Raw genomic sequence first — 26,473 nt, 5'->3', positions numbered from 1 at the left:
AATTAAACCCACTTTATATTTTTTAATGTTTTACAATGAAAGAGATATACCTAGTGTCTAGCTGAGTAAGAATAGAACCACAGATTTCTAGCATCAAATGAGATACTAAAAGTAATAGATTCCATATTCCTACAACATTTCTGTTAGGGCAATTTCAATGACAAGGAACTTAATATGTCATGATGCAGGCTATAAGATTTTCTGGCAGATTTAATCTAGTCTTATATAATATTTATTCTTATACAATGCTGTAATTATGCCACTATTTTCTTTGAAAATAATTTTTGGGGTTTTCATTATTTCCTGTTAAATTTTGTCTTGCTAGATTTGGTCTATCATTCCAATGTGCTAAGAAAAACTGGATGTTGATATTATTATCTGGAGTATTTACTCTCACTCCTATCTTTGTGTCATTCTGTCTATATCCCTATCCATCCATTCATCAACATACAAAAAACCCAATAGGACAAACAAAAATCCATAGATCATTTACAAATTCATTGAGAGAATTACCATACAAGAGAGATATAATATTTGCTAAGTATAGCATTCTTATTATGTGAAAGTATAGATCATCAATTAAAAAATAAATTAAAGCTAGATTGGCCTTTAATCTTTAGAGTTTATACTAATACTAGTGATCACTTATCCTACTTATAAGTTCTCGCAAAATCACTTTTCCATATTACGAGTCAATTGGAACAGTAAGTAGAGGAAGCGATGATTTCTGGGTGATTTCATGGGTTTTGAATGCCTCCTACTAAAAACATATCTTCACAAGGGACTTTGATACCTAAAATAATGCATCTCTTGGGAACTGGTTCTGTTAGAATATAAATATTCTTAGAGTTAGCATATTAAATTCATATCAACTGCATATCTTCACATCAATGAACTTACAGATTTTTTTCTTCAGCATGGTTTTGGTGAAAGAGTAAGGAGATAATGTTACTCTGACAAAGAATTAAGTGATGGCTGGAGAAAAATAATAGATCAAAGGGGAAGGCTGGGTGTCAGTATGATATTTTCTCTTTTTGTTTTCTTTTTTCCTCACTCTATTCCTGTAAGCCCATTCCTTGCCAGACCTGCTGAACCATCTAACCTGGAATTGTAATTAAACAGTCTGAATATTTCTTTTCTCCATATCAGTGTGAATACTGATCATAGCCCATCACCTGAGATGTTTCTCTATTTGTAATAGGACACATGCAAAAGAAACTTCTAAGCTTACATTCCAAGCTTCTTCATTCATCACTTCCTCCTCTCTTTCTGTGTTGCTCATTTTATTTCATTCACTTTCAGACTGCTTCCCACATTAAATCTTTCATTTGGTGTGATTAATTTATGTGTCAGCTTGACTGGGCCATAGAGTACACAGACAATTGCTCAAATATTATTTTGAGTGTGTCTGTGAGGATGTTTTGAATGAAATTAACAACTGAATTGGTCAACTGAGTAAAGCAGATGGTTCTCTCTAATGTGGATGGACCTCATCCAATCAGTTGAAGACCTGAATAGAACAAAACAGCTCATCATCCTGTGAGTAAAAGAGAACTCCTTACTGATGGTTTTGAGCTAGAACATTGCTTATTTGTTTGTTGGTTTGTTTTTTTGCCTTCAGATTTGGATTGAAACATTGGTTCTTCCTGGGTCTTGATATTGCCAACCTTTGGACTGGAACTACACCATCAGGTCTCCTGATTCTCAGGCCTAAGGTTAATCCTTAGGACTTGTACTAGAACGACATCATTGGTTCTTCTAGGTCTCCAGCTTGCCAATTGCAGATATTGAGACTTATCAAACTACATAATCACATGAGCAAATTCTTTATAATAAATCTCTGTCACCCTACCATCCCTCACCCTACCGGTTCTGTTTCTCTGGAGAACACCGACTAATACGTCTTGTAACTTCTGCCTACACAGGTCTGGAACTAAGGCCCATTTTGATGGGTTCCATCAGATGCTGCCTGCCACCTGGCTCCCTAGATTGCTGAGTAGCATCAACTTAGATTGTTTATGGGTGTACACTATCCATGTTGTGAGCAACATTGTTCTTTAATCTCACATCTTTGTGGGCTGCCATTTGCCAGATACAGGCTTCATATTACCATACTTTATGATGTTCTATATTATTCACACTTTGACCATTGCTCTCTCCTTTACTCATGTATCCTGTTTTGAGTTCACCATTAATTCACAATGATCAAGTAAGCACAGCTGTGAATGGATGCAAAAAGTCTCCTGAAACTTCCCTCCTCTACTGTTCCATTCCACCTGCAATTAAAATCAATCTGTGTGACAGTGACAATCTTGTAAAAGAAGGTTTGCTATAGTTAGTGTTGTTTTGTGAGTTCACAAGTGCTAAAGGTAGAAATACTAGACGCCAAATAGTCCTCTATTTTATTTAAAAGGCCAACTATAACTCTCTGAATGATGCTTTATGAAGGGTACAATACTGAATTCAAAATTAAAAAAACAGTTTTATATCCATCTTTTTAATGGAAAGTAGACAGGCATTCAGGTAATTTACAGTAGTAGCCATCAGACCTGTGGGCAAGAGTTTTAGGGGAGGCAATCATCAGTGCTCTGATACTTATCCTCTTCCCCTTAAGAAATGGTTAGTGCAAGTCAAGAGTGTAGCCCTGATATGAAAAAGGTAGGAAGAAGTGACCCTTGCCTTTGTGGAGATCAATTCTCAATTAGTGAAGAAAGGAGTAAACAGAAAGGTTTCCCACATCTGCTTTCATTAACATCCATGTGCATACTTCAATTCCAAAAATAATACTTTTAGAATATCTTGATATTTTTTTAAGTGTCAATGAGTTTGAATTACACACAAAACGTTGAGGTATCTCAGACTTAGGTCCATTAGCAATACCTCTGAGGCACATTGAAGATTGTCCAGTTCAACTAACTTGTTTTACAGAGGAACAAGCAAGTTCTGAGAAATCGTTTCTTGTGAAAGATCATAGAGCATCCAAGCTGTTCACCCGTTTAATATCACCCAAACACAACAGACCTTTTTAAAATTTTGTTTTGTTTTCAATAACTATGTCATTTGATGAAAAAGTTTTCTTTTTATTATTTTTGATTGATTATTTTGTATAAGGCATTTTAACCCCCACTTCCCTACTCCTTCAATCCAATTTATAGGTTTTCATTTTTACACAATGTAGGTTTATTTAATTTCTTCCGGCATTTAAAATACCTTATAAAATTATTTAAATAATTCATTTTAAACATACCTTCACCACAGACAACTGAGCTGTAGTTTTGTTTAATGCATGAATCTTTTTCTCTGAGTATGAAAATTTCTTACATTAAGCATAGCATATGACATACTGCTTCATACTTTTTGTGTGTACTGAGATGTAAAAGAGGAGATGCTTTTGTAAGACCTCAGAAATGAAATATTTATGGGAGAAAAATAAAAAAGCTGAAATAATTTCAGCATTATCTAGTTATAATATATTCCCACCTTGATATACTTTTACACACAACCAGGAAATAAAACTGTAAAACTTTGAAAGATGAAAGGACACAATTAAAGAAAAAAGGGCCAAACATTCTACCTTTGATTCCAAATAAACTTAGTGGAGATTTTAAAAATAGGCCTCAGATGACCCTGGTCTGCAAAGATAATACATAGCTACATATTTATTTTTAGTTTTTAATTTTTAAATTTTTATTTATTTATTTTTTCATTTTAGAGAGAGAGAGAGAGAGGGAGAGAGAGAGCACAAGCAGGGAGGGGCAGAGGGGGAGAAAGGATCTCAAGCAAGCTCCAAGCTCAGTGCGGAGCCCAACTAAGGGCTCGATTCCACAACCCTGGGATCATGATCCAAGCCAAAATCAAGAGTCAGACACTCAACCTACTGTGCCACCCAGGTGCTCCTAGCTACATATTTTCAATGCAATTTAACATTGTGATCATTTTTAGAGACTGAATTGTGCATCTACTGATATTTAGAGCAATAAGCAAACTCAATTTATGGACAAAATATACATTCACTGATGATATTGTGAATATTAATTTTGGGCGAGAAAACTGCATTTTATTATGTCTTCACTACAATTCAAGAATAGAAGTCAACATTGAGATGCTATATTACATTGAGTTCTTAAATTCAATACATGCTTCTTAATAATTCTGTGTTATTCCTGATTGAAGATCATAAAAATTAAAAATCAAGTTCGAATATTTGGAGATGTAGTCTAATTTCTTTCTAGTAGGGCTAGTATTTACCACCTTTTCTTGTGAAAGGGTTGGCAACGGAAACAAAAGGAAACACATATTTGAAAATCACATGTTATTATAAAAAACATAAATAGAATACATACCGGGTTTAGAAGGATTGTGAGGAAAAGTTCACCTCCTCTGATACTTTTATCCAATTCTTGGGGTCCTCCTGGATATTCTTTGTAGAAAATAGTGTGGGTGAACAACCCACAGGTCTGTCGAGGGAGGACCTGAGGAAAAGGGGAGAAAGAAGAGCACACTGACATGACTTAAGAGCTCCATCACTGTCTCATGACTTCAGAGTCTGCAAACTATCATTTTCTATCGGAGTTCTTTGGTTGCTAAAGCGAAAATCTTACTGTAATCAAGAGCTGGTATTGGTGTAATTATCTAAATATTAAGGGAGTTGCCAGATCAATGCTATGGGACAGATAGGCTAAAACATTTTCGGGAAGTTCTAGAAATCTCACCTACCAGCTGAGTTATGTGAAAAGACTGACAAAAAATAAAAGCCTTCTTAGGATTAATTAATTTAAATATAGAGATTTTCCACATTTACATTTTTCATGGTATTAGGTCACTACTCTCCTTGCTTCTGAAATACAATCTTACATGGTACTCAGGTTCTAAGATTCAATTTTAGTATATGTGCTGCTGAAGCGAGCACTGGTTCTAAGATTCAAAAACAATCCATTTCCATCACTTCTTCCACTTTCATATATTTTGTTTTACTACACTGATTTTAAATTTTTAATCACAGTAGTAGTCAAATCATTTAATGACTGCTTCTGGCATATTCTGTGGTTAATTCTGTTATAAATTTGAATGTTCAACACAGAAAGCAAATAAGTAATTTTATTCCAAAAGTTTGTTTTGAATAATAAACTGCTTATAATCTAAAGGAAAATGCATCCAATTGAACAGAGTAACTATAATTTCATATATTCTTTGCTTATAATAGTTTGTATTAAATTCAAACTAAATGAACGCATGTAATATTGGTTAAAATGAATGTTTTTATTTTATGATATGTCAACATGTAACTTAATAAAGGGAAAACGATACTTTCAGTCTGATTCAAAATTACATAAGAGCAATTCTTTCTATACTTCCTGGATTTTTATGAATGTCAATACCACTGTTTTCATTATTAGTAGCTCCATTTTTAAATCTGAGACTTTTTAAATCTAGGATCTAGGTCTTCTAGTACTAGTTGTGGTTAGGCATGTGTTCTAGTGCTTTTTTTTTTGTTTGTATGTTTTTAGATAGTGATTAAATAAATAATAGATAGATGGATGGATAGATAGATAGTTCTAACAGCAATCTGAATAATGGATTGAGAAAATGTAAATATTTAAAGTAGGGAGAACAGTTTGCTGTTGCTATGATCTAGGCAACTGAAAATGAGAATATAACCTGAAGCCCCAGAAATGGGGATGGGCATATTAAATGGACTATTTTATTTCAAAGTGAGGAATACCACCATATCTTTTCCACTCCAATGAATACTTATAAATTCTCATCTAAAATTCATTTGATTCTATTCTCATTTATAGCAACTGATACAGCATTCTTGTATCATATTATTATTTTTTGAATCAACATATCTGGAAAAAATATATATACACCTCAACTTTAGTAGCATGCAAGGAAAAGAAAAAAGAAGAATAAAATAATATCCTAAGATACTCTTAAGTGTCTGAAAGCCAAAGCAAACTGGGTGGATAACTTTCAGATGTTATTTGTTTGATTCTGTTAATAGTGTAGTGACTTGAGAGGCATTTGCTTGATCCATGGACCAACATTTTGCTTGGAAAACTCTCAATATGACCATCTAAACAAACAGACAAGGAGAAACTCCCAGAAGTATAGGGTCCCCAGACAAAACTTCAATTGAGAAACTGCAAGGATGATTCATTTGAAACTCATTTTCAGTTATCTTGAGCTTGTTTAGACTTTGCTAAAACCACCCACAGCAAGCCAATAACATGCAAACAACGTGTTAATGGGTGACCTGTCACCACCATGGTATGTTAGGAACTTATGCTATCATGTCACAGAGGTCTGCAGTTATATGTTGTATTTATTCCACATACAGATATTAAGAGCCTTCAATACACATAGCAGTATGTGCTCACCATGATGTTATTGTGAATGAAGCCCTTTCGGTACCGTGCAGGTTTCAAATGTGGATATTCTTCAGTGCTGGTGACCTGAATACCCCAGACCTTCTTCCAAGCTTCATATAACTGAATATGAACCGGGTAGACCCCTGAGTGATGTGGTGCCACCGCGTAGCCCATGTTGATAGGGATTCCATGTTCCTAAAAGAAGGCAAGGACATTACATGGAGTGTGGTCAATTGAATTCCATTAAAATTGTTTCCATAAACATTATTTAACATACATTGAATTCTATGCTAAATACAATAAATATAAAAACTAACATGGAGTTTTGCCTTTCAGGAACTCATAATCTTATAGAACTCTGATTCTATCATAGACACAGTAAATACTTTGGCATGTGGTGTGTGGGTGATATTCATTCTGAATTTTGAATACTGAAAGTCTGGGGAGAAGATAGGAAGAGAACATGGTCTTTCCTTAGATAGTTATAGAAAAACAGTGTCACTTGAGCAAGTGCCCAAAGATGAAAGAGTGTGTGTGTTTATCTGTGTGTGTGTGTGTGTGTGTGTGTGTGTGTGTGTGTAATGTTAAAGACAACCAGAAAGGTAAGTCTGAACTATAAAGTAATGAGCCTTTACTATGAACTAAGAGATTTGGAAAAAATTCAATTTAAATAGTGTAGATAAGGAAGCTCTTTGAGAATGGAGGGGCATGATCTGTTCTATGTTTCTGGAAGAAGGATCTAGTGAGAACACATTCAGATGAAGTAAAAGTGGGGAGGAAATGAATTGTAATGGTGCATTTTAAAGGGAACATGGGTGTCCAAGCTAGGTTGAATTTTGGTGGTCCAATGTCATTTCATTTCATTTCATTTCATTTTATTAGTGTTTATTTATTATTGAGAGACATAGAAAGAGCATGAGCATGGGAGGGGTAGAGAGAGGAGGAGACACAGAATCCAAAGGAGGCTCCAGGCTCTGAGCTGTCAGCACAGAGCCTGATGCGGGGCTCTAACTCATAACCCATGAGATCATGACCTGAACCAAAGTCGGACGCTTAACCGACTGAGCCACCCAGGTGCCCCATGGTGTCCAATTTTAAAAGCCAGGGGGAAAATGTCATATAAGACCCAGTGATGATTTGAAGGGTAAAGGAAAAGCCAAATTAAGGTTTTTTTCCTTGGTTTTGGTTCACAGCAGCTCAATTCACTTTTTATGAAACATACACTTTACTATGAAATGCTTGCCCTGGGTAAACAACTGAGTCTAAAGGAAAACAGGTATATATTTAAAATAAGAAAATGAAAAAGTTGTTGAAGAATGACATTAGATTGCAAGGTATATGATATAGATCTGCAGCTTTCTAATTTCTCCTTGTTTATATTTCTCCCTTTAAATGCTTTTCTGCTTTATAAGACACCTTATAGGATTGAATCTCATCAATGAGGTTATAAATGAGAGTGTATAGTATTATATGAAAGTTGATTGAATCAATAAGCAGAACACAAAAGTGTTGACAATTGCCATTAATATTTTCCATTATATGGCACACAGCATAAGAAAAGAATTCAGTTTGGCATAATAAGCAAGCAGTGAATGGATCAAATATCTATAGTGCCTAAGTCACATGTCACACTCAGCTCAGAAGATGGACCCTAAATATTTTGTTTCATTTTCCATCATTTTCCTTTCATAGACTGACTCTCATTGTATAGCCAAATCTACCTCTCTTTCATCAAGACTATGTGTTTTCTAACATCTATTACAATAAATGACTCTGTAGAAAGACTGAATTATGAAATCAATGCTATAAAATGAGCTAGAGTCTTTTGCTAGGCACTGGGGAAAACTAATTTCTTGCTGTGTGCAGAAGAAAAATACTTTCCCAGGAGCTTATACTTTCAATATAAGGCAAAGTTGGAAATGTCCAGTAACAAAACTACTTGGAAGCTGCCTACGAGCAGGTAGCTACTGTTATTTTGATAGATCACCGGGGGTCATGTACTGGGAAAAGCCTTAGTTCTCTTGGCTTAGTTCCATGTTGCCCAGTGAATCCTTGCAAAGTGTCCAGGTATCATCAGGTAGCCAAGTGTGGATACATTGGGTATAAGATACAGATGAACTTCCTCATCAGAGAAATATAGGGTCAAGTGTGTTCAAACCTTTCTATCTGGTAAGTAGAACTCGTATGACTGATATTTAGAGAAGCACTCCTGATTTATAAGAAAGGAAAACCAATCTGTTATACTCTCATTACCCTTCCATGATTCATATGGAGGTTTTGTAATAGTCTAATCCCATGATTTGCAAATAACAAAATCAACAATATATGAATCCTCATATCTGTACTAATCATGGTGCTAGTCCTTATTTACTATCCCCATATAATATTTTATTCCAAACTTGGAGCCTACAACACTAGATAAGTATGTAAATGTCCTAGAAAGAAAGAGATGAAAAGTGAAATCATGAAGAAAATTGAAATATCAAACAACTATATCTCCTCAGGAAAAAAAAAACATTTCAATTTTGACAGGTAGTAAAATGAATTGTAGAACTTTCATGAAAAACCAGAAGGTAAAAAGCAATTGATTTAGTGAGTAGGAAGGAAGGGGCAGTAAAAGGATTTTATTATATTTATTGATTTCTAGGGGCTCAATGTTATACTGCTCATAAGGTCATCTTATCACTCTGACAACCAGAGCTCAATCAAAATAGTAAATCACACTAGATAATTATGAGTTTATACTTTTTCAATCTAAATGATAACACAAAATGAAAAGTAATTCCCTAGAAACTCTTTTTCTGTTATCAAGAAGCTTGCTGAACTGGAAACCTTCATACTTTACTGCCTAGAGCTTAAAACCCACTTCACAGAGATTTGGTCAACTAAAAAGTGAACTAAACATACTTATAAACGATCACAAAAATTAACAAAATTTAAAAGATTTGCTCATATGAATAAAGGAAGCATTTGAAACTATAGGAAGAGAAATAAAATGGCAGAATAAACTAATTCAAATATGGTTTTTATTATTTATTAAAACAATGTCTTTATAGGATCTAAGATTTCTATGACATTGCAAAATGATATCACAGATATTTATAATTAAACTTGATTAAATTTTCCCAGTTACATTAAATTCCTAGTTGATTGGGAAATGAGATAATATGGTAATTTACAGACTATACAAAAATAGGGTCACCAGTTTTCAATAACTGGAATAAAATAAAATGTATTTAGCATTAAACTTTCAATACTAGATGAAATGATCTCATTTAATTTTTCTTTGTTCCTACTGATCATATCTGCTTACAGTTGCTAAGTACATAATATTTATGAAGTGTTTTCACATTTTTCTAGTGAGATCCTCATAAGCACCCTGTGAGGTGGCTTAGATGTTATTATCAAATGTGGAAACTGAGGCTCAGGGAAGGCAAATGACTTGTTCATGTTCCTAAATGTCAGAGCTAAAATTATAATCAAGTTTTCTAAATTCACAGATTTTACATTTGCTTTTCTACTAAGTTGTTACTACTGTGAGCTCCCACTCCAACCCCAGTTAATGATTGGAAGTACTTTATAGACAGAGAATTGATTCTAATACATATTTCTGAACTGTAACTCCTATCTACTCTATTTTCATTTGGAGAGGTTATAAAGCAAAATTCTACCTTTCCCAAACTTCTCCGCAGCTCTCATTTGTTATGCACTCAGCCAATTATTGCACTCAGCCAATTAGAAGTACTCAGGACATATTTTAGAAGGCAGTAGATGGGCAAATGCTGAAGTGTGGTAGCTCCTGGCTCCTGTTATTGACACTACGGTCTTGAAAATAGGAGACTTTTCTGAGGCAGTATTTGGTGCCCATTTGCAGGGCAGCAGTAGAAACTTATGCTTCTGCCAGAGCTCCAGTGGCAGCTTTGGAAGTGGTCATTTCTCTAGGGAAACAGTTCTGTCTGGCTTTGTGAGTCCTTTGAGAGGAACAGCCTAGACTCTGCTTCATCAGCCTTTCTAAAGTTTTTGGAAGCACTTAAATTGCTAAGTAAAAACTCCCCCTGTTTAAAATAACTTCAAGTGGCTTCTGCTTCTAGCATGGAAATCTTACTGATATGGGTAGTTCTCGCTCCTTTATAATAAGTATGAAAAGTTTAAGGAGTTCAGATGAGATGTCAATGGTTTGAATTCTAGGAAAACAGAGGAGGAAGAGATTGCTAATGCAGTGCCCAATATTTCTTCAAGAAAACTCATTGATATATGGCAAACACCTATTTGTCTAGTTGGATACTATCATGTAATATATATGACTACTTAATTTTATGTACTCATCAGCCAGTGGTAATGATAGAGAAAATAAATATGAGACTAATTTACTTAAATAATAAATACCCCAAGTATTTAACACAGAACAACATGTGGTGAAACCATGTAAAGTAGGGAACATAAAGAAGGAGAACAAATTCTCTTGAAAGACCATTGCTCCAATGGATTAATCTTGATGAACACAAACACCTCTGTGTCAGCATGCATTGCAACATCCCTTTGTAGGATAACTACATACTAATGAATGGGCAAAGAGATCTGTAGGCATTACATGCAAAGATAGAAAGAACCATGGATAAGCTTGAGCATTACCCTGGTGCTACCATTTATGGTCAGTCAGTGCAGATACTTTTTTAGAAGACCTGATATACCATAGGGAGCCAGAGGAAAAAAAGGAGAAAAAAAGGGCTCTTGGAAGTCAGGAGAGATCCCTGGATCCTTCACAGATATTTGTTCAGAAACCTGAAGAATGGATGAAGGTCTTGACCCAAGGATGATGAAAAGCCAGAAAAATGGTATTTTTCCTATTATTATCTCCTTATATTTGCATTTTAGGAGATATTGCCTGTGAAACCAGCCCACAATACATTTAGGATGGTTTTAAGCACTTTTTTAAAGTGTTTATTTATTTTTGAGAGAGAGAGACAGAGTGCAAGTGGGGGAGAGGCAGAGAGAGAGAGAGATACGGAATCTGAAGCAGTCTCCAGGCTCTGAGCTGTCAGCACAGTGCCAGATGCGGGGCTCGAACTCAAGGACCTTCAGATCATGACCTGAGTGTTAAGTCGGAAGTTTCACTGACTGAGCCATCCAGGCGCCCCTATTTAGGATAGTTTTATATTTCCAGCGCTTAGCAGCATGCCTGGTACATTGATGGTGTTTAACAAATATTTTTTAAAGGAAATGATAAATTTAAAATGTTATTAAATAAATTTAATCATTTTATATTTAATAAATAAATATAAAAGGAAAATAAATAAAATAATGATTGCATAAATTAATAAATTCACTTACTTTAGTAACGATATAATGCATTAAACAGTATCCTGTTGAACATAAAGTACTGATTTGTACTCAGATATACACGACTTCTAGGAAGCGACACTAGTGCTAAAGAAAATAGATCTCATTATCTATTTTTCCTTTTAATAAGGACTTGGAATCATATTGTCAACTTTGAGAATGACCCTAGGATTATTGATTTTCCACTGTGTTTTGGGAACTGAAATTGTCTTCTGTTTTCATAAGTGATAAAAGCAATGACTGTGTGACCCTAGAAATTGGCTGGGTCAGTCCTGACACTTTTTGGACTGAAGCCTAGTAAATGGTGACAAATGTCTGGGGAGCTCTGTGTTACAAATGGATTTTTCTTTTGAAAAAGAAATAGCATAGCAATGGTGTTGCTTCTACAGTGTGAACTTTCCGATCCTAAGTAGAGTTATTTTGGGCAATTGAGACTTATCCCCCTTTAATATTCTTGATCCTGCTGAAGGTCTACTTTGCTGCCTAAAGGAAACTAACAGAAAAACTAAGTAAGTCTTCATTAACACTGTACAAAATGTAGTTGATTAGGCATTTGCATTGTTAATTTTTGGTGGTTAGAACTCTTAATTTATTGACAATCAACATGTTCAATACATTTTGGTTCGTTAATTTTCTTTTATTCAATACATATTTATTATGTACATGATGTATTAGAAATCATTTGAGGTGCTGAAAATATATCAGTTAACAAAACAGACAAAAATCCTTGCCATCAAGAAGTGTACATTTTAATAAGATGAGATCAAGATTACACAAAATAAGCAGGCAAATGGTATAATATATCAGAAGATGCTAAAGGCTATGGAGAAAAATAAAGCAGAGAAAGGGGGGGGGTTGAATGAATATGGGTTGCAATATTAAACAGATTATTTAGGAGGGCTTCCCAGAGAAGGTAGTATTTTGAATCAAGATCTGAAGTTGTGAGGGATTAAGTCATACAGATAACTTGAGGAAGATCATTCCAGGCAGAGGTGACAGTACATACATTGCTCTGAGTTAAAAGCACTTCAGGTGTTTTTTTAGGAAGAATACGAATTCTTTTTTTGTTTGTTTTTTTGTTTAGAGCAAAACTAGCAAAGGGGGAGAGTCGTTGTAAGAGACGCTATCAAGAGGCAGGGTTGCTGCAAATAGTCTTACAAGTTGACTGAACAACTCCAGGGGACACTATTCACATTGTTTATGTTTTCATGGAAGCTATATAAGGCAGCATTGCTGAAAAGAAGGAATGGGTGTGGATCATTTGGGTGCCTATATGCTACTATCAGGATGTTGGTATTACCCCAAGTGAGATAAGGAGCTACTGGAAAGTTTTTGCGTACATAGATGATATAATATAGCCTACCATTACAAAAATTCTTCTGAATGCTGGTAGCTGCCTAAAGGAAGTAAGGCAGAAACTAGTATCCTGTTAATAGGTTATTGAAACAATCTAATAACAGCTTGGATCAGGATGGGGACAATGTAGTTAGTGAAGAATGATTTTAGATCTGTATATATTGTGGAGCCACAGGATTCAATGACTGATTGAATAGAAAACATGAGATAAATGCTCAATTAGAAGGATAGAATCTGCATCAAGTGATACTGGGAAGTTAAAAAAATTAAACAGGTTTTGGGGAAAGAGAGGACATATATTTGACATTAGACATCCAATTTGATATGTCAGTTAGGAAGTCAAATAAACCAGTTTAACATTCAGAGGAGAGTTCAGCTAGAGATCTAAATTTGAAGAGTTATCAATATATAAATTTCATTTAGAGCCATAAGACTCATTAATATCATCAACGGAATTAATGCATAAATAGAGAAGTCTAAGGATAGATCTTACAGGGGGGAAGGGGGTGGTTAACATTACAAAGAGAAGAGAAGAAATCCAGAAAATATACTGAGAAAGAGCATTTCAAGTGAGATGGGAGGAATGCCAGGAATCTACAACAAAATAGGAGCCAATTGAAGAAAGTGTTTGATAAAAGAGTCTGAACAACATGTATAGAGCTGATAATAGATGAAGTTAAATGAGAAAATAAGAATTGCCTGTTGGTTTAAAATATTAAATATTGGATGTGCATTGGTGAACTGGACAAGAGTTCTTATGGAGAAGCAGCGGGAAAGCATATCAGAATGGATTTAAGAGAGAATGGGAAGAGCTGCAACAGGGACAAGTGAGTATTAAAACTATTTCAAGAATTTTAGCTAACATGGAGAGTCTAGAAATGGTGCTGTAGCTGCAGGATGCAGCAAACATAAGGACAGATTTATCTAAAGATGGGAGTAAGAGCAGTATGTTTGTACACAGAGGGAAATGATTTAGGAAAGAGGAGAGAATTTCTGGAATAATGCTCTTGAACCATTGGAAAGGGGTGAGATTGAGTGCAAAAGGAAGGAATTTGGTCTTTGCATTTCTAGTTCCTTTATTCATTGTTTCAAGACAGAAGGCAAGATTGTGTGCTTCTGTCACAGAATATCAGCCCACAATTTATATTTATGTCATTATTAACACAGTTTATGTTAACTGGCACCGATATATCCAAAAGCTTTTACTAAATAATTATGGCCACATGAGTAGCTGTCTATAAAGATTATTATAATTATTAGATTTTTCTGTAGGCACATTAAAATTATACCTATTATTATGTTTTCATTTCATTATCATCACTTTGAAGTAGCAGTTGTAGGGAGCATGTGGAAGTTCACTTCTAATTTATTGACTTTTCTATCCAGTGAAATAAGATCATCAGCTGAGAATGGGGATGGGGGAAGATGTGGGGTAGTTTGCAGAAAGAGAGGATGAAACAGTGGCCTAGAGGAGTAGGATGATGAGTAAACTGAGGAGTTTCAGTGTAACTTCTGGGCAGCATTGAGGGTCTATTGAGGTCTGCGGTCATGGCTTTAAAATGAGAACAGTTAAGTGTTGGTTCCACCACATTCAGTTTCAGGGGTAGAGGCATAGACTAGGTAGAGATTTGGATCCAAACAACGTTGAGGCTTTTCAGGGGAGTATTATGGACCCAGAAGTGCAAAGGATTTCAGAGGGTATTCAAGGGAATGCTTATGATGATGGGCTCTTGAAATAAACTGAATAAGGAGAATAAGGATGAAAACAAACACCCGAGAACAGTGAAGGGTGACAGAAATGTGGCATGAGGATATCTCATGAAATGTCAGACTGCATTTCAGTAGCTTTCCCTTCATTGTTGCCTCTGCTACATGGCAAAATTTAGTGCTAGATTTAATTTAGTAACAAGAGAAACAGTACTGGATATTAAGTATTTAGAGCTTCTGACAATGCCCTTCACCTGGAAGAAATGATAACATTAAAGAATCTTAGATGTGTTAAGAGTCATATAGAAACAAGAATAGTATTATCTCTCCATTATTACATCTTTTCTATAGTTACAATAAGCAGAAACATGCAAAAAGAAGATGCTCAAAATAATTTTGGTTAATAAAATTGACACCATTTCACAGTATGTTTCACCTGTAATTTTATTTCCAGTAAATAATATACCTGATTTATCTTGTCATATCTTCTCTCCATTCTAAGAACCTCATGAATTTATACACACTACACATTAGTTATTTTTTAATTTATTATTATTATTATTGTTGTTATTATTATTATTAAATCTGATTGCCTATGTTCATGGAATAAAGCACTGTTTTAGGTGGGATGGGTAGGGGATGTGTCTGTGTGGATGTGCCTGCATGTGTGTGTACACGAAGTGGACATGTTGAAGAGGGCAACTTGCCCTTTTTAATGAGGCTAGAATGCCCTTGGTTTTCTGATGTTGAACACATTTCCAAACCTTTTAGGTGCTTCCACAACTGTATAGTTGATGGGCTAGAATCGGTAATTTAAACACATTACTTTGCAGAAATAGATTTGCATAAACTATTACTTTCCCTGAGCAATAGGATATATTTCTAATATTATTTTTGAGTAAAGCTGAGATTTCTCTTAGGAGTCATTTTTCCCCTTAATGTCAACTTAATGCAGTTATAGAAAAATGCTTTAAACATTTTGTGTGGCATGTGCCATCTCTCAGGTTGTCAATTCCCCCGCCCTCCAAATACAGGGTCTTATTTCATTTTTAAAATCCTTCTGTGACATCCTGTGCCTTCTCTAAGAGTTAAAATATTCATATCTGCAATTTTTTCTAATGTTGGGGAATGTTTGCCACCATGTGAAAAAGGTTAAAGTTCATCAGACAGAAAGTAAATTTATGTTAATAAATGGTACATAGATAGTCAAAAACACCTAAATTATGATTGCTTAAATAATTGTCTATAAAATATTAAGGTATTATATTATTCTGTAGGTATGTAGATGTTTCAAGTTAAAATCATACCAAAATATTATTATTTCCATTTTGCTATCATCATGTTACAGTGGCATTATATTTGGAAATCAAAGCATTGATACAGTTCTCATCTCAAAACAATCTGACTTCAAGTATTCTAATTCATCTGTATTATCAATCAGTTTTCACTCTCTCCACTGTCAACATGTTTGGAAACAATTCTCATATTCTCCTATTGCTCAAGTTACTGCAGATACGACTGCAGGGAACGAGGTGTCAACTATAAAGAGGTAATCATGGTATGATGAAAATGTTCAGCCACTATAGGTAAAGCATGAAAGAAACTATCAAGCTGAAAGAATTTTTCAAATTGAAGAAGGCAAAAAAGAAAAAAAAGAAAAGAAAAATATATGGTAACAAGCACTCTTGAAAATTATCCAATTTGAATAAGGTAGACTCAATACAATAGGGAGTTAAGTAAAAAACAATTCTTGAAAATCTTGGCTCTTGAAGATTTAAGAGTCATTTAATCATTAAAAACAAGCATGGTCATTGAAGCAATTTTAATTAAAATCTGTCAGTGAAAGTTCATTGTTCTTATTGACCATTCTAAATCTACTCACAAAATTGCTATCTAAAAATTGATTCATAAATAAGCATAAAACCTACTACCAACACTTCTTAAAAAGTTTTGAGCCTCTAGGTTCAGGGTATTCTATATAAATATTCCTTTGGAGGGTCTACAAATTTTAAACAATGGGTCAATTTGAATGTAAGCAAATGTCAAGACATCCAAAGAGGCAAAATGTAATGTAAAGCACTGGGTAGGGAATGGGTTCAAACTTTGTACCAGAAAGACAAAAGTGAAAACAAAAAACAGTGGCTTAAAAAAGAAGAACTTATTATTCTTGAGAAATGGTAAATGTGGAGATAAGCAGTTGGTTCAGAGTTTCAAGAATGCCAGAAGTGTGGTCTCTGATTCTCTTGGCCTTTCCTTCATAATTTTATGATGATGCCTCAATTCCAGTTAATAGGACCAAATAGGCAAAATAAAGGAGCAGAGGCAAAGGGCAGAATGGCAAGCATCAGTTGGATCCAACCTGGTTTTCTGGAGCCTCATACCACTACTTATGGTTATTTCTAAATGTTAGGAATGTGTTAAATGTCTCCTACCTGAAATAAAAGCTGAAAAATCAATCCTTTAGCTAGACATTTTGCTCCACAAGCAAACTTTGGGTTTATTCAATAAGGAAGAACGTAAAAAAAAATGTGCACTAAGTGTGCATTTAGAAGTGACAACCAAGGACTAAAGACATCTGTACCCTGAGGTGAGAATGTAGAAGTGAGAATTTCCATGCACCATTGCTAAGTAGTTCACTTGCTAATCTTGTCTACAAAAGACATGCAAGAATAATGATCCAGAAGGTTCTAGAAGAGAAACGAATAAGAATATACTAATTCAGAACATTGAGACATGATAGGAAAATCTGGAAAATTGGTATTTCAAATGGTAGATAGAGTTCTATGCAAAGGTGATCAGTTACTTGGATTTAGGACCCTGGGGCCCTAAGGCCTAGGGTATAAATTTCCCGTAAATTCCCATCCCACATGAGCTACTCAGTCTCATCTTCTCCTAATTCCCAACTCAAAGTGTCTTCTGACACCAAATCAATTTCTTCTTCCTTTCTTCAACATTTTATGCTCCTTTTGGAGATTCATAAAGGTAAGAATTATCAGAAATGTATTTCTAAAGACACAGGAGGTTGCCAATAATCACTGATGGATAGGTGTGTGTCAATTATGGACTCATGCTATATTATTCATCATTATGATTCCAATTTGAGGGGTACTTCGGTGGCTCAATTGGCTGAGAGTCTGACTCTTGATTTCGTCTCAGGTCATAAGCTTGATTTCAGCTCATGGTTCGGTTTGTGGGCTGGCATTCTGTTGCTCTGGTTCTCAGAGCAGATCCTGCTTGGGATTCTCTGCCTGCCTCTCTCCCTGCCCCTCTTCTACTCATGCCCTAACTTTCTCTTAAAAATAAATAAACAATTTGAAAATTAAAGGCAAGTGATTTCATTTTGATATACTTTTCTCTGGATCATTATATATGTGAGCCACGGTTTGACAAACTTTTACTCTGAAGAGCTGTGTAGTTAATATTTTAGACCTTGCCAGCAACATAATGCTTCTGTCAGACATTTTTCTTTGTCTGTTTGTTTGATTTTTACAATGCTTTAAAAATGTAAAGCCAATCCTGAGCACACCAACCATACAAAAATCACTGCAGACCAAATCCCACAGGCAGTAGTTACCAGACACACTGATAGGTTGTTGCTGAAGCAATATATATTTTACTAGAAGAGTGGAACATGTTATTTGGGGCATTATCTTGTGGTCTTTTGCATACTGCTCCCTCTGGCTGGGTGCTCCTCTCCTGCCTTCTGTCAGGCAGAATATCTGGTATCTGTCCCCAGCTTGCATATTACATAGCCTTGAAAAAGTCTTGTGGTGGTTTTATTGTTATCACCAACCTCTGACTTCAAAAGGAATGATCGTACGTTTCTTGAAGAAATATGGTGAAAATGATGGTAGCCATGATGATGATGATAACAAATATTTTTTGTAACACTTACGTGCCAGACACTTTGCTAAGCATTATACATATATAAACATGTACATACATCATTTAATTCTCATAAAATAACTTGAGGTAGGAACAATTATCATCCCCATTTTACACATTTGAAAATAAAAGCACAAGATTTTTAAATTGTTTCCTAAGGTCACCCATTTAGTAATTGCAAAAGGCGGAATTTGAATCAAGATAGGTCTGAAGCCCAATGCATGGGCTTAACTAATCCACTGAACAATTAGGCCCACACAGGGCAAACTCACGTCACAAAAGATTTTTATGTGTTTAACCAACTGAGCCACCCAGGCGCCCCTGATTTTTATGTGTAAAAATAGCTAAGGTTTTGTTTTCTTCAGAGGAATATAACTTTTTTTTTTGGATTTTGTGCATAGTTTACTGTTCTGTATAATAAAAACAAAACTTAATATTTAGAGGGAGTATTTATTTGCCTTAAAGCAAGTAAGTTAAATATTAACATCTACTTTAAGCAGTTATCAGCTTATCTCCTAGGGGGGAATCCTGTTTCAATTGTTTCATGTATCAGCACCAGAAAAGAATTAGAACTCCTCTAGTTAATCTTCAAAGATTATTTAAATGCATAAAAACTATAAAGCAAAAGGAATGACTTTCAGTGCTTTACATTTACCAAAAATAATGATAAAAGGTATTCGGAACAGATAGATGTGAGCCTTGATAGATTTACATTTAAAGCATTTTGAATGATATAAATAGTTCATTTCTTTCGATTATTGCTGCCCAATATTAAAGTTAATTTTGTAGGTGGCATTTATTCCTTTGAGGTTAAACACGTTCAGAAATAAAATAGCTACTTGACAGAAAAAAAAATATGCTGCAACTAAAATAGGGATTTGGGGGATGAGTGGGTCCGATGTTGCCCTCTGCTAGGAAAATCAAACAGATAAATACGCATTGTAGAGATTTTCTGTCTAAGGGAAATTCTGTCATCTACCTGCCAATACCAGACCAGCAAGTCAAAGACTTACCATGATACAACACATGACAACGAAAGCCATTTTTTCTCTCTAAATGCATTGCTAAGCTGTATGAATATTAATAGATAATGAAATACCAATTCTAATTTTCAGGCAAAAAGTTCATGCTATTCTTCATGTTGTAGGTTTGGTGAAAAAAAGGAATTGATGAAAACCTTAGAGATGGTTTGAATAAGCTAGCTAAGAACTTTATTAAACAATATCATTCTACTTATAAAAAGGGTAAAAATCCTATCTTCTGGCCATGGGTAGGTAAAAGAAAAGTAAAAATATTTTCACTTATTATGCAATATGCTGATCAATATCCTAATTACACACTTCGATTTTCCATATTCATCCTTAAAGTTTTTATACAATATTATCTACTCTCAATACAGAAAGAAAGTTCTGTGTTCTTCAACAATTTTTCAACTTTGCAGAAGTTACTTTTACCTGGACTGTGGTTTTTAAAAAGCCACTAGGAAAACAGGGTGCACAAGTTGGTTCATTTTACCTTGGGCCATACTGTCTGGTTCTCCCAGAAGTCATCTGCTTTTGCGTGGGGTGGGACATGGTGCATCTGACAGAGCCCTGGATTAGGAACCATAAGGCAGAGTATGGGTTCTCAGTGCTACCATTGACACATGAGCTCAGTTTTCTCATTTGTGAAATTGAGAGCTTCACTGTCATTTTAGAAACAAGCTGAAGAAGCTTGCTGTATCTCCAAGCTCAAAGCAACTCACATTTATAGAATTTTAGAGATATCAGGGGCCTCAGTGGTCATCTAGTTTGAACACTTCACTTTACTAAAATGGGAATCTGGCTACTATACCCAGATAACATGACAATGGCTAGAAGAGAAAGCTATCAATCTTACAAACCACAAATTAGAAAACTTGAAAAAGTAGATGCAAAAATTAAAAAAAAAATTGTTAAGGACACAGTTTAGGAGCAAATAGTCCACCTACTCTCAGCAAACTCTGAGAGCACAGTAACAGTGGGGCAATAAAATCATTTGTATTAACAGTGAAAACCTTTGGTCCTTGTGAAAAATGAGACATGATTCTTAGTATGCATTTACTAATTTAAAAGCAATAAGTTATGTATTTTAGAAAGTTACTCATTGAAATGGTTAAAATAATACATCACCCAGATGCCAAAGCTTTGCAGTGACAAATGGATAACTCAAACATCACAATACAAATATCCCATGCTGATATAGCATATATTAAAGGTTGAATCTATAAGTGTACAATTTTGAGTATCTTGAATAAAACACACAAGTAGTAATAGGAAGGTATAAAGAATTATGGTGGACAAAATATTGTCATGGTAAAGGAACATGGAGGTGGATAAGTTGTCTGTAAAGCATGTTTCTGAACAATATATGAAAAATTTATGTATATTTAACATAAAAAGAAAAAAAAATACTTATCATGATTAAGAGATATTTCCACTGACTATATATATATATATAGAGAGAGAGAGAGAGAGAGAGAGAGAGAGGGAGAGAGAGAGAAACAGAGAGAGAAATACTTTTAAACTATTATAAAATGCCATCTGTAAATAAATGTTGTGTATTCAGCAACAAAATCATTTAAGTGCTCATATTAAGTGAGTCTCAAGTTTGCTGGATGATATTCTATAATCTTCCCACTGTGATTTTATTATTTTCTTCCTTCCTAAGATCATTTTACTTATCATAGGTTTCCAATACATGTAATTAAATACATTCAAGATCATATGAATATTGCATTTACTAAACATTTAGCAAATTTTTACTGCTCTGTCTTCCAAGGAAATGCCATTAATATTTGATTCTTTTACTTAATGCATTTTTCAAACTTAAAAATACTTTTTTTGCTTATCCTACTTTAGGATTCAAAGTACAGATACAAACAAAAACAAAAACAAACAAATAAACAAACCAGTCTATAAATTCTAGCACATCAGGGGAAATTACTGGAGACTTTCTAGTATCATCCATTAAAACATCAGATGTGAAAAAATGTTCACAGTGAAACAAGGGGTCAGATGCAAAGGCCTTGAGAGATATTTTAAGGTAGTTTGGAGGACTTTGAGACAAAATGTAACAAGACCCGAATTACATGCTAACAGGATCACAATACCTGTTTTGATGAGAATAGATTCAAGAGGACCAAGAATGGAAATGGACCCCCGTGAGGGGGGGTATTGCTATAAATTAGTCAAGATATAATGTTAGGATTCTGACTTCTGGAATGGTGCTGCGAGGAGCTCTGTGGACTCTCTCCCAGAAAAATAACCATAACTGATAGAAATTATTACAAAAAAAAACCATTTAAAATCTCTGGAAAATGAACTGAGGATGTATAGCAAATGAATAAACATTATTCAAGAAAAATCTACCAAGATTGGTAAGAACAGTGAAAGTATGTGCCATTTGAGCCATGACCCACACCTTTCCCCACTTGCTTCAATTTAGAGTGACAAAATTCTCACCTCAGGAAGGTAGAGACAAGAACATAGGGGTTTCTCTCCCCTTGGATTTCAGTCTAAAGCTGTGCTTGTCCCTAGGAGGAGCTAGCCATGAGAATTTCTCATGTCCCCTTCTCTGTGCTTAGAAGCTCTACTCTAGGCAAGAACTGCTGAGAGATATGGAGATCTCTTCCTCAAGGGGACCTCACTTGGAGCAGAAACTATACCTCAGATGCCAGAGACCAATAATACCAAAACCATGATTTGTCCTTGCTCCAACTCAGTTGTAGGCTAGTGGTTCTAAGCTAGGAGAACCAAACTGAGAAAACCAGAGGCTACCATCCCAACCCAGCACCCTGCTCATAAATCTGGGTGTCACGTTGAGAGAGGAAGCCATTGTTCCCACTCTAGCTCTGGAACAGTGGTTGCAAAGACTTTGCCCACAGGGAGATGTAGGTCATAGAAAGAAAGAACTCTTAAATTCTCTCCAAGGGAAGTGACTTTATTTGGGACAGAGTGTGGAAAAGTTCAAGTCAAAGATCACCCTTGAAAACAATGGAGATTTTGATGGCAAGCAATTCAGAGAAGGCTGTTGTTATTTTAATTAAGGTTAATAGCAAGCTAATAATAAACCAAATAAGAAGTACTAGAGAAAACCAAAGAAAGAGACAGCTAAGAATACTCCTGTGATTGGAAAAAAGTCTCATAGACCTATCTATAGACCCTATCTATAGAACTGTGTTCTTTCAAAACACAGAAAAGGAGAGAACATTTTCCAACTAATTCTATGAGGCTAGTATTAGCCTACCACCAAAACCAGACAAAGGTATAATAAAAGAAAAACTACAAACCAATATCTCTATGAATATAGATACAAAATATTCAACAAAATACTAGCAATTAAATTCAGCAACATATAAAAAGCATTATACACCAAGACCAATGAGATTTATCACAGGGTTTTCCCATCTGATATTTTAATGGTTGGTACTAGAAAGTCTTGGTTTTAGATGTTAAACTAACCTTACAACAATTAGTGTAATACATCTTACCAATAAAACAAAGGGAAAAGCATAATCAACTGAATAGATCCCCCCCAAATATATGAAAATGCCAATATATTCTCATAATCAAAATACTCAACTGAGCAGGAATTGACAGGAACTTGAACTTGATAATAGGTTTCTATGAAAAGGCTGTAACTAACATCATGGTTAATGGTGAAAGACTGGATGTTTCCTTCCTAAGATCAGGAATAAGACAAGGATTTTTGTGCTTGTCACCTCTACACAGCAATATACAGAGATTCACATCAGGTAAATTGGACAAGAAAATGATATAAAATGTTTCCAGATTGGAAAAGAAGAAGTAAAACTATTTCCATTTACATATGATAAGATCTTATATATAAACTATCCTGAAGAATCCACTAAAATAATTCCAGAACTTGTAAATAAATTCAGCAAATTTGAAGGTTACAAACTCTATATACAAAAATCAATTGTACTTTTATAAATAAAAATAAAGAATGTGCAAGTGAAATTAAGTAACAATTCCACTTATGATAGCATCAAAAAGAATACAATACTTAGTAACATATTTAAACAAAAGAAATGAGGAACATAGGCAGTGAAAATTATAAAATATTATTGAAAAAAACTAAGGAAGACCTGAATAAATGGAAAAATAGCCCATATACATAGACCAAAAAACTTATGTTAAGATAGGAGTATTTCCTCAATTTATTTGTGGATCCAATGCTATCCTATCAAAATCTCAGCTAGTCATTGTGCAGAAATTGATAAGCTGCTTCTAAAACTCATATGAAAACTCAAAGGACCCAGAATAGACCAAGCAATTTTTAAAGAGAAAAACAAAGTTGGACGACTCACAATTTTCAATAAAAAAACTTATTGGGAAGATACAGGAATCAAGATGGTGAGATCTAGCATAAGGGCAGGCATAGAGATAAATATAATAGAATTGACAGTATAAATATACTTCCTTAAATTTATTTATTTATTTATTTATTTTTAACCTTTATTTATTTTTGGGACAGAGAGAGACAGAGCATGAACGGGGGAGGGGCAGAGAGAGAGGGAGACACAGAATCGGAAACAGGCTCCAGGCTCTGAGCCATCAGCCCAGAGCCTGACGCGGGGCTCAAACTCACGGACCGCGAGATCGTGACCTGGCTGAAGTCGGACGCTTAACCGACTGCGCCACCCAGGTGTCCCTACTTCCTTAAATTTAAAGTCAGTTTATTTTTGACAGAAGTACCCAATTTGGTAGGAGAAAGAATGGTCTTTTCAACAAAAAATGTGGGTACAACTGGATACCACATGTGACAGAATGAAGCTGTACTTCTTCCTTGTCCCATACAAAAGAATGAACTCTAAATGCACCGCAGAACTAAATGTAAGTGTTCATATCATCTAATTCATAGAAGCAAATATAGGAGTACATTTTTATGACCTTGGGTTAGGCAAAACCTTTCTAGGTTTGACACAAAAAGCACAAGAGACCAAAAAAAAATGATAAATTGAATTTTATAAAAATTTAAAACTTCTATGTTTCAAAAGACACTGTTCAGTAAGTTTAAAGAGAATCCACATATGGAGAAAATATCTGAAAATCATAGAACTGATAAAGTATTTGTATAAAGAATATACAAGATTTCTTGCAAGTAAATAACAAAAGGCCACTAACACAATTAAAAAGTGGAAAAGGATCTGAATAGACATGAAGATATATGACAGCTGATAGACATATGAAAAGATGCTCAACATCATTAGCCATTAGGGAAATGGAAATCACAACATAATTTGATACTGCCTCATATCCATACCATATATAATAAAAATGACAGATAATAACATGGGTTGACAAGAATGTGGAGTAATTAGAATCCTCATGCATTGTTGGTGGAAACGTAAAGTGGTGCAGACAATTTATTTTATTTTAATTAAAAATTTTTTAATGTTTATTTTTGAAAGAGAGAGCAAGAGGGAGGGAGGGATGGAGGGAGAGAGAGAGAGAGAGAGAGAGAGAGAGAGAGAGAGAGAGAAGGAGAGTCAGAGACAGAGAGACAGAATCCGAAGCAGGCTCCTGGCTCCAAGCTGTCAGCACAGAGCCTGAGGTAGGGCCTGAACTAACAAACCAATGAGATCATGACCTGAGCCAAAGTCAAATGCTTAACCTCCTGAGTCAACCAGGTGCCCCAAGTGGTACAGACAATTTAAAAACAGTCTGGTGGTTTCTCAATATGCTAAACATAGAGATACCATATGTAACCCAACAATTCTACTCCAGGGTAAATATACAGATAAATGAAAACACATGTCCACACAAAAACTTGTACATGAATATTTGTAGAGACATTATAAATAATAGCCAGAAAGTATAAACATGTTTATCAACTGATGAATGTATAAATAAAATATAATATAAACATAGCAATGGAACATTACTTGGCTATAAAACAGAACAAAGTACTGATACATGCTACAACATATATGAACTGCAAAAGATTAAGTTAAATGAAAAAAAAAAACTAATTATAAAAGACCACACACATATTATTTGATTCTATTTATATAAAATGTTCATAATAAAAAATCTACAGAAATGGGAAGTAAATTAATAATTTCCTAGGTTCAGGGGAGTTGAGAGAAAGAGGAATTGACTGTTGAGGGGTACAGACTTTTTGAAGTTATAAAGATGTTTTTTTAAAAATTAATCGTGGTGAAGTTTGCATAAATCTGTAAACACACTAAACATCACTGAGGTTTATGATATGTTAATGTCAATATCAATAAAGCTGGTAAAAAAGATACAACTGTAACTTAAACTAAGTAGTTAGTAGTAGAGGTGACGAGAATTCAACACCTGTCTATATATTTTCAAGTAGAGGCAATGGATTGGATGAAAAGAAAAGAGTTAGATGAGTAAATATTTTGGTCTTAGGGAGGTGTAACTGGTATTAAGCTTCAAGATAAAGATTCTGAGTTTATGTGTATGGTGTAAGAAAGTAGTCCAGTTTCATTCTTCTGGAAGTTGCTGTCTAGTTCTCCTAGCACCATTTGCTAAAGAGACTGTCTTTTTTTCCATTGGATATGCATTTCTGCTTTGTCAAAGATTACTTGGCCATACATTTGTGGGTCCAATTCTGGGTTCTGTATTCTATTCCATTGGTCTATGTGTCTGAAATGAAACAGGAAAGCATCAAAATCCTAGAGGAGAAAACAGATAACAACCCCTTTGACCTCGGCCGCAGCAATTTCTTACTTGACATGTCTCTGAAAACAAGGGAAATAAAAGCAAAAATGAACTACTGGGACCTCACCAAGATAAAAA

General features: G+C 34.7%; 1 protein-coding gene across 1 annotated transcript in view; it reads right to left on the bottom strand.

Moving 5' to 3' along the window:
* The window catches only part of NDST4 (N-deacetylase and N-sulfotransferase 4), a 251,474-nt gene that overhangs the window by 96,983 nt on the left and 128,018 nt on the right, over positions 1 to 26,473 (bottom strand). The window contains exons 4-5 of the mRNA XM_043569681.1: positions 6,381 to 6,566; positions 4,344 to 4,472 (exon numbers count right to left, since the gene is read on the bottom strand). Of these exons, the coding sequence (XP_043425616.1) occupies positions 4,344 to 4,472; positions 6,381 to 6,566 (315 nt within the window). The remainder of the gene's footprint in view (positions 1 to 4,343; positions 4,473 to 6,380; positions 6,567 to 26,473) is intronic.

The sequence above is a fragment of the Prionailurus bengalensis genome, chromosome B1, assembly GCF_016509475.1.
Source record: "Prionailurus bengalensis isolate Pbe53 chromosome B1, Fcat_Pben_1.1_paternal_pri, whole genome shotgun sequence".
Lineage (NCBI taxonomy): Eukaryota > Metazoa > Chordata > Mammalia > Carnivora > Felidae > Prionailurus > Prionailurus bengalensis.
This window is presented reverse-complemented; position numbering and strand designations above follow the sequence as displayed.